Source organism: Alligator sinensis, unplaced genomic scaffold, assembly GCF_000455745.1.
Source record: "Alligator sinensis unplaced genomic scaffold, ASM45574v1 scaffold1277_1, whole genome shotgun sequence".
NCBI classification, from domain to species: Eukaryota; Metazoa; Chordata; order Crocodylia; family Alligatoridae; genus Alligator; species Alligator sinensis.
The window spans coordinates 1,206,433-1,222,561 of NW_005842341.1; the positions used below are offsets into that span (position 1 = coordinate 1,206,433).

The following is a 16,129-nucleotide window of genomic DNA, read 5'->3' on the forward strand; positions in this document are numbered from 1 at the left end:
TTCCTCTTTCCTCCTGGATTGTTCTAATACAGAGAGAACAAGGAGGAATGATATTTTTTTCTAGTATAATTGCCAAACCTGATTTGTAAAGACACAGCATACAGGCTGCTTTTGGTTTCTAAGCTTCTAGACTAAAGTCCAGATTTCCTTCCTTGGGAATAAAATGTAAAATGGTTTCTCAGCAGCTCACTGAAACAAAAAGTTTGAGAGAGTGTGTGCATGTCTGTGTGTGTGCACGTGTGCATATGTAGGTGGCCCAACAGGGGAAACGAGCTGGCATTTGCCCATCTATTGTCCTCCCTGTTTCCTGAAAGACAGTTAAGCACTGGCAAGGGCTATCTTTAATGTCATCTCACTAAGGGGGATTAGGAAACTTTCCATTTGTATTTACATTTGTGAAGGTGAAACTCATTTGGAAAGTGGGTAAGGGAGATGGAGCAACACAGGAAATGACATTGGCCAGTTACTGCCAAGTCATTTTTGTTCTCAATGTTAAAGCTGTATCACAAAGAAGCTTTTCTTATTTCAATTTTCTGTGGGTTTGCTCCTTCCCCTTTTCATCTTGTCATAAAACAGTGGAAGAGTAAATATAAATTTACATACTTGGTGTCTACCAATTCTAACACATCACAGTCTTTCTGATCCCCCACACAAGAAGGGGATGGTATTTATTAATTAGCGCTAACATGCTGATGAATGAAAAATTACTGTGTTCAGTTATTTATTTATTCTGGAATATCTATGAATATATTCCGTGTGAACAGCAAAAGAATTTCTAAAATGTACCCATCCAGTCACCAAACTGCAAAGATTTGGGCCTTGCAGTAAAAGTGTACTGCAGTGTGTGCTACAACACTAATTTGAAGCAAAGCAAATGCAACTGCGGATTACATTTCTCCTGAGATACAGGAGTTTATAAGCATGTTTGCACAAAGTCCTACAATTCTGGAAAGTTACCCTATCCTATAGAAAGGAAGATTTTGCTTTTGTGACAAGCGGATACTCTGCTATTCAGTGGAACTCATCTTGCTGGGCAAAACGAAAAATTTCCAAGCTCCAAGGCTTTGTATACCCTTTACTAGACAGAATACCAGGCCTGTGCAAACATTAGACCCTATTGCCTTTAGTTGCTGTTCTCCAGCAAATTAACCCTAATACTGTTACTGTGGTCAATAAAGATATACTGTATTTACTCAAGTATAAAATGAGGTTCCCCCCCTCAGGTACTCGTATTACAGTTACACATAAGGAAGCCTCATTAAATACATTATCTATTATTAATCTGCTGTCAAAAGCTGCATGAGTTTAGTAATGGAAAACAACTATGAAACTGACTAAAATGCAGCCAATGCTGAGCATGACTATAAAACACACAGCAAACATACCGACCCTAAGGCTAGGTTAGTGTAGACCATCTGAATAAGATGTATGGTACTGATCATTGCACTCAGTCCCTCTTAGTGCCAACTCTTTTCCAAGTCATGGTTAGCTACTACATAACATACCTTTTCAACTTCTTCACTTCCATAGATGATCTGTGCCTCTTTCCCATTTCCAGTAATTCCTGTTTTTTCACCAGCCTTAAAATGTCTGCTAAACATCAAATGGGGTCCCAAAACAGCTCACCTCAAATCCCTGTGTCACCCCCTCTCTCAGCCTCTTGCATATGATTAGTGTGGGCTACGCATAGTTAGAGTAGTGTGGCCCTGCCCTTCAGGCGGTGGAACAAAAGCAGGGTGTCCTGCATCTCTGCAAACAAATTTTTGGAGGATGGCAGGACTCATGATAACACCAAGTCATGGGGGATTGTGGGAGGTGTAATTAGCAAATAGATCCTTTGGGAAGAGGAGGAGGGTTCTGGAGTACACAAATACACTGAGCGGTGCTGAGCTATGGGATCACAATGGCTTGAAGTGCTGTTGACTCTGCTGGGGCCCAGCCCAATGAACTATATGGTTAGTCATAAGCCTTTTGGCTCTTGACCTAACATCATGCATAGTTTTGTACTCTATATAGGTCAGGACAATGTTTGTAGAGTACCTGTGCTAAAAACGTTCATCAGTTTCAAAAGAAAAATGAAACGCATTAAATTCATTTGTCAGTGTTTTCAAATTGCCTGTTACTTCCATGTGCTCAGGAAGAACAGGGTCTGACAGCAGCAATTACAAAACCCTGTGTGTCCAGTGATTTACTAGTGCTCAAGAAACTGCATGAACTAATACTTGCCTTGCATCCGAGGCCAACATCCTGCAGGCAGCAGCATAACTACAAAAACAGTCTTGGCCAGTTCCTTTACTTTGAGTGAGAGTACTTACAGACAGAAATGGAGTGAGGCTGGGCACTCCCAGCTCAAAGATGTGAAGGCCAGCAGCCAAGGTCAGCACAGGGAATACCCCCGTGTTGTGAGACAAAAATCACCCAAGGGTCTTACCTGTTGCACTCTGCTCATCCAGTTTCTTCTGACAAACCCAACCCACCAAATTGACACGATCGGATGCTGGGTTCTTCTCCTCAGAGCCACGATTTAAGTGCCAGACTCTCACAGTGTTGTCATCAGAACACGTGGCAATCTACAGTATAAATCAGAGCATATAAGACCAGGTCCCTCAGTCCTCGGAAAAAGTCCATTTAAAAGGTGGCTGATCCTGACACAGAGTGCTGAGAGTCCAGGAATTGCCAATGGAGATAGGCGTACCTTGCCCAACCACTGTTCCACAGAGAAAAAGGTGCCATTTTCCCTTTAACTCTCTCTGACGGGAAAGATTCTGTGACAGACAGCCATTTATGCTAGAAGTGCCAATACACACAGCATTTATTTATTGAAGCTTCAATAACTTGGTAAACAAAGCAGAAACTCCAAACCAACCCAATGCTGTGGATCCAAGAAACAGAAGATGACTTGAGCTCAACATTTTGCAACTATATCCAGCATTCCTTTAATCCCCAGGTGCTTGGATGGGGACAAACATTTGCAGCGTTTTAGAAAAGTGATGCTTCAACAAGGATTACCATTAAAAAAAAAAGGTTGTCTCACTGAGCATAGCCTTAGCAAGCCTTGCAACATTCCATCAACAGGAGCCCTTGTCAGAGTCATTTGGCCCCATCTCCTGCTTTAGGTGGGGTAGAGACCTTATAGTAACTCAAACCTCTTCCAAACAAGCAATGGAACAGGCCTAATCTATATTTGACTTTTTATTGATCTCCTCCCCTTACGTCGGGAGTTAGAATAAAGAGGAAGAACTATAACAGACAGTCTCTGTAAACTGCCATGTCTGGTCTCTACACAACTAATAAAATGCTCTGTACCACTAATAAAATCCCTTAATAAAATGTTCTACACCCTATAGGATGCTGTACCTAAGATCCTCTGACCTGCCTGCAGTTCATTACCCATTCCTTTCAAGTCCTTATTGCAGTGGTTCTCAACCTTTTTGGACTCAAGACACCCCTCAGAAACTGCCAGCTCTTAGTTTTCACTCATTTTTTGATGACAGAAAAATATTAAAGCAATTTGTCTGTTGCAAACAATTCAGAAAGACCACAACTGGTCAGAATATTTTTAACCCTATGGATTCTTATTTGAAATCATTGGGTTCATCTTGTGAATCATCTCTACACACCTAACAGTCCTAACACTGCACGGCATCCCATGCCACCCCTGAAAAAAATCTCAAGGTACGCTGGTTGAGAATCACTGCTTTCTTGGTTCTCTCTCCTCTTCTGCACCAAGCTGAAATTTGTTGCTCTTAGAACTGGGCAAGGGGCATCTGTGAGATGGACAACACCTTATCTGCCTTTCTCTCTTTATTTGTCAGTGCAGATTAATGCCCTGTTTGTCTGTTCTCTTATGATACCGTGGTCAGATTACTGGTTTATATAGAACCATATGTGATATGGCAATTTGGATCTCTCTTTGCCAGTCTCAATTTGCATCTCTGTGCCGCATGAAACCTCTTCAAAAACTGCTATTCTCTCCTTAGCCAAATCTCAACAGAAGGCCTCTCTCTACCTAGAGAAACTAGCTGGTGATTAACAGCAGGGATAGATGCAATTAAAGCTGCCAACATGACACTTTAGGACTTTTCAGGCTTATTCCTAATTTGGAATGAGGCTAGTCCCTTAACCCCACTACCCATTCCAAAAAAAAAGAGCCTTTCCCTCTAGTGATGACCATACTGAAGAAATGCTAATCAAGGGTCACTCTGCTTTGCAAAGAGATGGTCTGGTGTGGACTGGCTCAGATTTAGCTTTGAATTAGAATTCACATTGAAAGATTACATATCCCTTTTTGAAAGGACATTTATGTACGCAGAAGGATGGAAGAGAGAATATATCAGTGGCCAGACAGCAAAGTATCTACTACAGATATTAACAAAACCTGTCAGCATAACAAACCTGGGAGGGAGGACGGGGGAAGACTTGCAATTTTTAGACCATAATATTTAAATTCATTTATTTTAACATTTGTCTGCAACACAATCATACTTTTCTAAGAACAAATATTTTAAGATGTTAAGACTTATCAAACTGCTTAAGTTACCAAAAATAATTCACAGCAGCAGCATACTGAACAGACTTGAGGATTTGATTGAGAACTTAATGGAGTGGCTTAAATTTTGCAAATGAGAAATTTGACATTCCTAAAAGGAACATTTTCTTGGTGAAAACCTACCTGACAGTTTTTAAAAGCTTAATTTTCTTGACATTCTCCATTTCTTAATAAAAAGAGGCCCTTTTGGTTTTTTTATTGGCAGGTTTTAAGTGCTAATTGAAATTGCATGACTTAATCATTTAGAGAGATTTGTTAGACTAGAAAACTTTTAAAAAAAATGTATAAAATCTGTCTTTGATAATTCTGATATTTTAAAAAGATATTTGGCAGATTTTTTAAACAAGAAAAACCCACACAACCCAATTTACTCTATAAACTTGCAGCCCTAAGCAGTCTTTCTATGAAAAATCTTTTTGAGCTGCCCAAATTACATGAAAAGAAGCAGCAGCTAGCTAGCCAATTTATTTCATTTCTTCTTCCTAGAAGGCTTTCTAAATCAAACACAAACACCATCCTTTCTCCCTCCCATTAAAATACTCCCCCAAGTCTACTTTAAGGTAGCAGCATAGTTAAGAATCTTCAAAAAACAAACCAACCCCTTCCTCTACCCACCAAACACTGATTAAACTGAACCTTTATCTGATGTATGGATTTGTCTTTGATAATGTCAGGTTGGAGAAAGACAGAAGCACCACCCACTAGCCTTTACGTTAGAGCTTAGGAGGGGTCAACACAAAAAAAAAAGATGGTGTAGAGCTTTTCCTTTTGTCAAATACTGTATCAATGTTTGGCCCTTCATACAAACAGTTTAACAGGCAAAAATGCATTTTTTTCCAAAAAACGAACCTTAGTGAAGTCTGAAGGACACCAGGCAACAGAGGTGACCTCTTGAGAGTGACCAAGAAGCATCCTGGGAGGGAGCTGAGGCTCAGAAATCTGGAAGAACAAATCCACCACGGGGGAGGGGGAATCAATTTAGAAATCAGAGGATCTGTGTGAAATAAACTGGTCATTTCAGTCTAGTTCCTCCCATACCAATGGCCTCATCTTTAACACACATACCCCGCCCCCCTGACCCCCCCCCCCAACTCTGAGGATTAGCATCCCACTGAGGTCTCTGCAAAGAAGCAAGAGACTGAATGAGGTTTGAGAACATTTTTAAATTTGCCTCCTCCAAGTGAAGCAGGTGGTCACAATTGGGATGTATTAATAGTGTTCAGCAAAATCTGATAGCTTTTGCTGTGCATAGGACTTTGGGCTTCAGGATCCAGCACATGGCATAAGCACATCACTACACTAAGTAGAGCAGATAAGGCTACTCATCGCATTTAAAGGATCTATAAACTCCTACTGGGAACAAAATTTGCCCCCACAGATTCTGTAGTGACATTTGTGAAGGCGACATTTGCAGAGCAGCATGCAATCTTAAACCCAAGGCCTACTTAAAAGAGTAGCAGACGTTGACTTGCATTTGCTTCAAAACTGATTATTCACACAACAGGTAGTGGGCAAGTGCCTTGTTCCAGCCACTTAAGTCACAAGCAGCTTTATGCTAAGATATTAGCATTGTTAAAATCTGGTTAAACAACTGCAAGAACAGAGCACACACAGTGGTTAGGTTGTACCTGTCGGATTGTAGTAATACATCTTAGATAAAAATCTCTCTCTAGCCTGATAGCAGCACTGTCAATCTTGAGTTACAGCTCACAGAACTTGCATAGAGATTGACTTAATTGAGGCTAGTATTAAGCCCTGCCACAACCCAGAAACAGCCAGACAGCAAATATTAAGTTCTCTCTTTGTTTTGCACACTTGCCGCAGGCGCTGCTTCCTTGAGCAATGAGTCACCATTTGTGATCTGACATTATACAGGGGATTTGTGCTGATGATTAAGTGAACGTAATAGATTCTTTAGCATGTGGGAAAATTAGACTTTATACAGAGATTTTCAAGGATGTATACAGGGCGCTGGGGAAGGATTCCAGCTGCTTAATCAATTTCCTTTTCTTGTCAAATTTTGATCCCTTGCTATGACAGCATGAAAAGCTATAGTTAGGATTCCTAAGCAGAACATTTAAGAGTTGTTCTGAATTAAACAGGATCATCATAACAGACTGGGTTTTTTTTGGCATGATGGAAGCAACCACTTGACTAAATATCTATTAAATGCCTTGTTCAGATACACCCTTCTCTGCCAAAACATGCAATACCATGGAAACTAAATCCCCATTTAAGGAATAAACTGCAGGAGTTCTTGGTACAGAGAATACCTACATTTACATCTAGTAGGTTTTTATTGTGCATAGCAAGACATCTATTTAATCCTTGTTTACTGGCAGGACAGAAGGCAAGAACTGATCTCAACAGATTCTGTCAATTAAATTATACGGCTATCAAGCAATGTTGTAGCAGCACCCATTGCCACTGTGGGCAAGACAAGGATCAGGCCACTTATCTCAAGAAAGAAAAAGGACTTACATAGATATTGATACTGGATCAGATTTATGGGTCCCCTACTTGGAAAAATGTCCAGCACACCTACAGCCTAGGGAATGACCTGCTGGGTGGCACAGAAGTGGAAAGGGATCTTGGAGTCCTAGTGGACTCCAAGATGAACATGAGCCGGCAGTGTGACGAAGCCATCAAAAAAGCCAATGGCACTTTATCGTGCATCAGCAGATGCATGACGAATAGGTCCAAGGAGGTGATACTTCCCCTCTATCGGGCGCTGGTCAGACCGCAGTTGGAGTACTGCGTGCAATTCTGGGCGCTGCACTTCAAGAGGGATGCGGATAACCTGGAGAGGGTTCAGAGAAGGGCCACTCGTATGGTTAAGGGCCTACAGACCAAGCCTTACGAGGAGAGACTAGAGAAACTGGATCTATTCAGCCTCTGCAAGAGAAGGTTGAGAGGCGACCTTGTGGCTGCCTATAAGTTCATCACGGGGGCACAGAAGGGAATTGGTGGGTATTTATTCACCAAGGCGCCCCTGGGGGTTACAAGAAATAATGGCCACAAGCTAGCAGAGAGCAGATTTAGATTGGACATTAGGAAGAACTTCTTCACAGTTAGAGCGGCCAAGGTCTGGAACGGGCTCCCAAGGGAGGTGGTGCTCTCCCCTACCCTGGGAGTCTTCAAGAGGAGGTTAGATGAGTATCTAGCTGGGGTTATCTAGACCCAGCAATCTTTCCTGCTTATGCAGGGGGTCGGACTTGATGATACTATTGAGGTCCCTTCCGACCCTAACATCTATGAATCTACTTCAGTGTCCTTCCTCACAAAGTTAAGGAAGGTACTGTGAGATCATGTACCTGTAAAAGCAAGGGATCTCACCCTTTGAGTCATATACTCCTTTAAATTTTTTGCTAGTGTGTACACCTACAATTCCATATTAAGGATGATGATAATAAAAGTGGTAATGCTTTGTCATTACCACATTACAACCTCCCCAACAATGCGAGAGAGTATAGAGTTGGTTCTTTATTTTTTCTTTTTCTTCCTTCCCCACACTATTTATATTTGCCCTTTCCCTATTTCTCCTTCCCCACATCTAGAAGTTCACTGTGTACCCACACTGAAATAATGCTGTGAAGGAAATTATTTGCTATTCCCAGGCAGTTGCTGAGCAAGATCATATGCTCAGATTGTTGCATTCTCTGCTCTAAATGTTGTGCTGAACACTAGAGTTCTTAGAGATTCAGTTGCTTAATGGACTAACTAGTTGTTATGTTTCTTGAAATGCCTACTGTGTGCATGATCATCACATGCTGAAAGGTGGAACCAAATGATATTGTTGCTGAACTGACAAACAACCTCTGTCCATGGTATCTCTTGGGAATTACTGACCCTGGCAGAACCTCCCATTGCTGGTCAAGAGTATCCAGAAAGTGACTTGAGTGGATAGGATCTTTGCTTAGACCTCACTATCTTTCACCTGCCCCTGAATGTGTAGTCAGCAGCACCTCTTCCTACAGAGCCTGTACATTCCCTGTTTGACAATACTGATTCAGCCTTTGTCTCCTTGTCTCAATTGCTTGCTGTTTAAGAGTGGCTAGCCATGTATGTTCTATGGCACAATTGCTGATCATCCTAATGAAGAGTATGTATAGATCAGTTTCAGTAAAGCCTTGTGGCTGTCAGTATGCAGTAAGTAATCCAGGGGGAGGTTGGATTTAGGAGGACTTAACAGCATTGAGAAAGCTACCATTTATTCAGAATAGCTATCATATTTAAGTAATAATGGTCACCTGACCAGCCAATGCATATTTGTTTTAATTAGATGCTTGGCACCTACATGCTACAACACTAGAAATCTTATATAAACAAAGGGATGGACATTAAATCCACTTTTAAATTTGACTTATAAAAGCCATTAAAAAGTACCCTCAACAGATTTGAGATGGACAATTGTATGTGTACACACACACACACACACACACACACACACACACACTCTCTCTCTCTATGCTTGGCTAAGTGTTGGGACATTTATGGAGAACCAAAGGACCTGAAGTTGATAGAGCTAATTATATCTACCAGTTCTGATGTGAGTAACACGCCCCTGAATTTCTGCAACTACAACAGAAATGCATCCAGCACCAACATGGCTACAAGGCTTTTACCAAGCCTGATGTAGTATGTGTTCTGTACTCCCACTGTTGTTTTTATTTCTATTATAAATAGAAGAAAGAATCTGGTGGGAAATCTAGGAAGATTTTAGGACAGCCGTCTTCACCAACACCTGGTATTAGAAGGTGCATATTGTTTTAGTTATGGATGGAGTAAAACCATTGTATCTGGTAAATCAGCAGGTCCTGAATAAGCTTAACCCACGGAATTCAGAAGGGCTTGTACAAGTATGCATGAAGTTGCCTAGGTGTCTGATATAGAGCATGAAAACTGTATTAAAACAGCTCTCCCTTCTTCCTTAAGGAAAGAATTCTGCACAATAGCAACAAGAGAACACAGATAACATTGTGCTAAGAGAAAAAAAAATGTACCAGGGGGGAGGGGAAGAGGCAGAGGCCTTGGGTGCAGGAAACAACATTTGAAATAAAATGAAGATTCAAGCTAATGGGGTTTAGCTTGAGGTTGGTGCTGAAGTATGTCCCTACCTACTGAAATCCACCACCACAGGGCAGCTGCCAGGTTGAGGAAATTCAAGTAAGAGAACAGTAACAGAACTATAAATATATGGGAGTGGCGTAAGCAAACAGTACTACAGGGTTGGCAGAGGCTTCTTCTGCATGTGAGCAACTGTAATTAGGTCAATGTAAAATAAACACTGGAATGACAGTTTTGAGATGGAGGCAGGGAAAAGTCCTATGGCCAGTTAAGAAACAGGATTCCAACTTAGCCAATTTCCTGCTGTTCCAGTTAGGTCTCAAATGTTACACCAGGAACAGCAAAGTCCCCTTCAGCACCACATCAGAAAATCTAATCTAAGGAGTTTTATAGGGTAAAAACAAGAAAAACACAGAACAACTGCTACCCCAAAATCTTACTTGTTCATCTCAATAAAGAAACACTCTGTTTTCTCTATTTCTGTGTGGATGGAATGCAAGGTGTACGTGTATAGGGAGGAATAGAACATCTTTCATTTTTTAGGTCCCTGCTTTTCACATAGTGACATTTGCATTTCCTCTGTGTCAGCTCAAGATGCCAAGTGACTAAGCTTCTCACCTGTCAGCCAGCACTTTGGAATTTTGCTGAAGGCTCTGACTGAGCCTTTGCTGTAACACAAAGACTTTAACTACTGTAAATTAAGCACGAGGGGAACCCCCCCCCCAACCTATGTCTGAAGCAAGAGTTTATAAACTGGAAAAAAGTTCCCCTTAAAACAATCAAGCTGTTAGACTGCTAATGTGTGCCCTTGCTAAATATGAACCAAGAACTTCCACTTGTCATAGCTGGATGAATAAACAGGATTGAAAGAGGATTTTAATGCCCATTAAAACCAGATTAAGTTCAGCAGCTTGCAATAAGCAGCAGTGAGGAGAGACATATTGGTGGCAGGGGTTAGTTCTGTTTTGCATTAATAGTTACATCCAGGTTTGGCAGCTACATGCAATGGGCACAACTTTCAGGAGCTAATCCCTGTGCTGGTATGAAAGGAACCCCTCCCTCCACCTTGTCTCCCTGCCCTGTGGGAATGGGGAAAGTGAAGAACAAGCTAAAAGGTAAAACAGGGCATTTGACCTGGACCTGTGTTTTTGAGCTTCTCCCAAACATCTCACCTTCCAGATGTAGGCACTCTGATCACTCGAGCCACTAACCAGGAACTGGTCATCTGGGCTAATGCTGGATTTGATGTAAAAGGTTGAATTCTGGTGTCCACTGAAAACTGCCACTGAGACAAAAACACAAGTCAGCACATAATGCTAGAGTTAAGCTGGTTACACAACTGAGGCTGACATTACAGGTTTTTCTGGCCAGTTCACATATCTTCAAAACAAAGTGGCTACACAAGCTCAGGTGCTCTAGGGCTCGCAGTTTCAACCATTACTTGACAGGAGGCACCATTATGCTAGTGCACCCAAACTGCCCCTCACAGCTTTATCGCCTTGGGATAAAGTGAATGTAGCTGCCAAACCTGGATGTAACTATTAATGCAAAACAGAGCCAGAACCTTAACATTTTTTCCCATGCTAGGGAGGGTCCTACCTGAGCCCACCCCAGTGTGTTTCTGTCTCCTAATACTATGGCCAAGACTACAGCTGCACCCACCTGTACAACAAGAAGGGAACCTAGAAACTGTTAGCTAACACCTGGCCTAATGCTGTCCTGCTGCCATCACCTTTTCTTCAAGCAGTTCATGTGCTGGCTCAGCAATGCTGGTTATTTGTCTGTTTCTAAAGTCTCAGTAACACCTCACATGATCTATGCAGCCTTGAAACTACAGCCTTGAATAGCTGCAATTCTTGGTATGGCAAGAACCAGAAGTGCCAACAGCTAGCACAGGAGCTGCATGCAGATCTGGAGTACTTAGCTACCCAGCATCTGGACTTCTTATCAGGTTAAAAAGGTCAAGTTACCCAGTTTAGCACAGCGTGTGATTGAGGTCCTCTATCAACGCTGGCATAAGAAGCTAGGAAGTGTCTGTAGTATGTGGATGGTGTGAGTAGGCCAGTGTCCAATTTACAGCAGTAACATACTAAGAAAGTAGCTGTCTAACAGGTGTTTGGAGAGGTTACTCTGAGACTAACAAGTTCTACAGCCCATTTACCAAAGTGTCACTTGCCTTGAAACAGAAAATCAAACAGAGGAGATCAGAATTTGGGCATGTCCCAGGGGCACCCCACCCTGCCAGCCCCTTTGGTTATCACCAGCGTTTGTTTCAACATAGAGGTCATAGTTACAGGATGTGGCATGAGCTCACATACTGGCAGTATTACAAATCTAGTTGCAGAACTGCTTCCCCTTCCTCCTCCAAAATGAATGGATCTAAATGGATTGGATTTAAAGCTACAATTTAATAAAAGCCTATACACAAGCACCCCAGGTATTCCTGCCATTTCCTCTTCATTCAAATAAATCTGCTGCCATCTGCTGGGCCTATTTTCTTTTCCCAAGAGTTCTCAAAACAAAAGTGAAATGCTTTGCATCCCATAAAATGATTCGAGACTTGTCAGATGCTAACAAAACAGAAGCCAGTGACCAATTAAAAGGCACAGTGGACACCATCCTGTCTTTCTAGAACAGGACTTATTTTTCCAGGTAGACTGCACAGCAAGAATATTTCTAGACCTGAGCGACAGCACTGAGTATCTGAGATTAAGAGGCTTAAACTATTAATGCTTAATGTGTGTATTACTTATCAGCTTTGGAAACATTTCTACCAGGCTGTCTTCCCTGAAGAAGATACAGGGTCAGTCTTGTCCATTGGAGTTCAGTTGATTAAACAAGAAAAGCCTCTAGAAAGTCTAAAGAACATCACTGAATGTGCTATATCTGGAAGGAGAGTCAGTGCTTACTTAGTGAAGGGTCCAGCAGTCTGTGACAAAGCAGCTCTTTGCAACACAGCTTGAGGACCACTAACAATAATACTAAGCACCTAAAATGCTAGTCCTGATCCCCGCTAAAGACACCACACACTATAGAAATTTTGTATGGAAATTCGCACCTGCAAATGGTTATAAAGAAAAGCCTAGATGCGTATTGGTGACATCTTTGGATTTTGAAGATAAATCACCACCTGATCTTTTTTGTCTTCGTACAGAATTCCTAATACACCTTAGGAATTCCAAGATTGACTGTAGAAGGCAGGGAATTTTAGTCCTTCAGAGCGCTGGTACAAAAGTAGCTGGGGGAGAGGGTGGGGAAAAAGTAAGGGCTAGGAGAGAAGGTAATGACTGGAAGCCAACCATTTCTAATTAGGTAGCCAGGGCTTGTTAAGAGGGCTGCTGGCCTCAATGCATTTAAAGTGGACAGACACTTCTGCTTATCCAAATTCCTGTATCCCTTCCTCACTCAGGCCCCTCATGAAACTCCTGCTTTCACAGCTAAAAAAGACATGCTGAGGATAGGTCTGTTTTGTTCGGTCTATCTAAACTGCTAATAAAAGGCTGCAAAATTGGTATCAGCATAGGGTGTGGAGATACCCAAGCTCTGGAAACCAAGCTCATTTCCCTTAGATGGCCAGCCTTTCATACGCCAACCTTTTTGTTGTTGATTACTGACCTCTATCCAAACTAAAGCTAATAAGCCCTGAGCCATCTAGACCTCTGTTTTAGATGTCTGACCCTTACAAGCCTTGTAGTATTATAGCAGCTATTTCCATGGGCATCATTCTTACCTGGCATGGTTTTCAAACTTGTCATGTTGAACAGGTAAATGTTGTCATCTGTGCAGTTTGCGAAGAGATTGGTACCAGTAGAGTCCAAAATCAAGCTAGAATATCCTAGAGACAGAAAGGGGAGTTCTTTATAATGAGTAATTCCATTAAAAAAAATTAATCACACTGCAGAAGAGAAAACAGAGCCCTTCCAGAGGAGGCTGGGAAGTATATAGGGCACAGTATCCTTAATATTCCTAATGCACCTGAAGCATCAATGAAATATGGTCACCTTTTTTTTTTTTTTTTTTTTAAAACAGGGCAGACAGAAGGATTAGAGTTGCTGGACATGAAGACGCCTATTCTCATCCCCAGCTCTATTAAGGTTTCACTGGAGAAGCTTAGAGACTATCCAACACTGATTGAACAAAAATTTCAAAAACAGCCAACGTACAAGAATAACAGAACTGTCCAGAGTTAAAAGGAGGAAAAAAATACAAACACATCAAATGTTTTTTGGGGAAAAAAAAAAAAGCCTTCATGAAAGAACAAGAGACAAGATATTGGATTCTAAGGCTTACTGGTTTATTTTGATATAATTCCTTCCAGGTGGAACTAGGAGACAAAGATTCTAAATCAAAATAGATGCAGAATCACTAGGAAAAAAAATCAAGATTGCTTATAGTAAACTATGCCTTAAAGCATGGGTTAATTCTAAAAGGTTATCACAGAAAATGGGTTCTTTCTTATCTGGGAGATCCACATTCTGTCCATTCAGAATCAGACGTGCCGACTCTTTTTAATGAAAGTTTTACTACTATGTATGCCACTTCTCTCTAAGGTCCACACAGCAACCAAAAAAGAGACCTGATCCATCTTATGCATTATCGTTCAAACTATTTGTTAACATTTAAACTACAGAGGTATATCCTCTCATCGGTTATATTTATATAAAAGCAACTGGAGAGGGCCAAAATTTTGTTGTTTTTTTTTTTGCAGGCTGAGACCACATGATTTACAGCCTTTACACTTTGCTGTAAAGTTATCTCAACTGCAGTGTAACTTATACAGTGCTTAGGTTCTGTGCTTGCAGTTCTAGTCAGTAGCTTGGGGTAGATGGAAAAGTAGATTTCCATGGATAGCTTGGGATAACTTTGTTGAAGCCGCTATCTGCTCCCTCCACCTAGTGGTGTGGCACCAGAATAGCAGCCTACAGTCTTGCTACCTGGGATAATCAGGTTGGTGTTGGCTTGTTGTACATCCTTTCACAGCATCTGATGAAGTGAGCTTCAGCTCACAAAAGCTTGTGCTTCATCTGCTTATCTACTTTCCTAGGTTAGTTTATAAGGTACAAATCTACCCTGCTTTCTACTTGGTCTATCTGCTCCAGATCTGAGCATAACTTCACACCTGTGCACAAAACCAATATAAATGGCACTGGTGCTAACATGCTGCACATCTGCACTCGCTGTTTCGATAATGCAGAAACAGGACTTTCAGATCTCAGCTTGAATTTTTGGTACCTGCTGTATAAACAGGTCTAGTCATACCAACCAACTCAGACCTGGAAATCACTGATTGAAAAAAAAAAAAAAAACCAACGTGATTTGATTAGAAGGCATCGCCACTTTTCAGATCAAAGCTAAGCGATGCACTTTTATTAATATTTTGGGGTGCATTTTTATTGAATATAATAGCTTACCAAGTTTGCGAGTGCTGGTCCCAGGGTAGCAATAAGACTTGAATGGTACTGGATCCTGCCGATAAATGCTATAATTCTTTCGCAAGTCCCAGACTTTGATTATGCTGAAATTCAAAAACACACGGGTCTTCAACTTCTACACTGCACAGATAGAAACTTTTAAATTGATATTCTGAAGGCAGTTCTCCATCTTGTACTCATTAAATTGAGAGATACAGCACTATTAAAACAAACTGAGTCACAGGTGCACCAAGAAGTCAGCTGAGATTGCTTGGCTACGAAGTGAACTTGGCACTGGCCTGGCCCCTTCCTGTCTTTCTCTTCTAATGGATGTATGTAAAGAGAAAAGCAGGGGAATGTTTCAAATCAAGAAGTGGACTTCAGTGGGGAACAAATATAAATCTGATCCTGTAAGATCAAGAACTGAAGTGAATTTTCTCAGATGAACCCTGCAATAAAAAGGGTACCTTGGTATTTTGATAGTCAAATTGAAAGAGCTCTCCACAAGCAGATTCTTGTGAGCACTACTCAAGTGGACATCAGTGAGACTCTGGCCACAGATGTTGGTCCTGTGACAAGCTCCAAGGAGTTAATTGCCATAGTAACCAGCAGTAGTTTGTTAGTACTCTGAGATAACTAAACACCTGGCACCCAAAAACACAGCCTAATTCAAGGATGTGTGTGGAGGTGAGGGGCAAAAAGGAAACAATAGCAGTTTACTACCCAAAGAGCATTTCCTTTTCAACCTCCCCCCAGTAAAAGTGAAGGTACTAGAATAATTCCAACAGTATCATCTGCTACATGACTACAAAGTTTGAAGGAAAACTCAGCCATTAGTCATGAAAATAAACCATATGTGCTTCCCATTCCAATCCCATTACAGGGCACCAGGCTTTTAAAGAAAGAGTCACAAAAAGCCTACAATTTTAACGTATCTTTAGAAGTAATTTTAAAAAAGATTCACTGCTTGGCTAGCTAATTAAGTCTCTGGCAGGGTGAAAGTTAGCACCGCGTTCAGAAGAAATAGAACAATCCAGTGTCACAGAATTTACCTACATCTCTTGACCCTGGGCTTGATTCCTAGCTCTGCAAGGCCACTACT

General features: G+C 41.3%; 1 protein-coding gene across 3 annotated transcripts in view; it reads right to left on the reverse strand.

The window, feature by feature from the left end:
- Window positions 1-16,129, reverse strand: part of DTL (denticleless E3 ubiquitin protein ligase homolog) — a 28,546-nt gene that overhangs the window by 5,326 nt on the left and 7,091 nt on the right. For all 3 annotated transcript variants that reach the window (XM_006028794.3, XM_006028793.3, XM_006028792.3), the window contains exons 9-13: window positions 15,028-15,131; window positions 13,347-13,451; window positions 10,789-10,901; window positions 5,399-5,488; window positions 2,432-2,570 (exon numbers count right to left, since the gene is read on the reverse strand). In XM_006028794.3, the coding sequence (XP_006028856.1) occupies window positions 2,432-2,570; window positions 5,399-5,488; window positions 10,789-10,901; window positions 13,347-13,451; window positions 15,028-15,131 (551 nt within the window). The remainder of the gene's footprint in view (window positions 1-2,431; window positions 2,571-5,398; window positions 5,489-10,788; window positions 10,902-13,346; window positions 13,452-15,027; window positions 15,132-16,129) is intronic.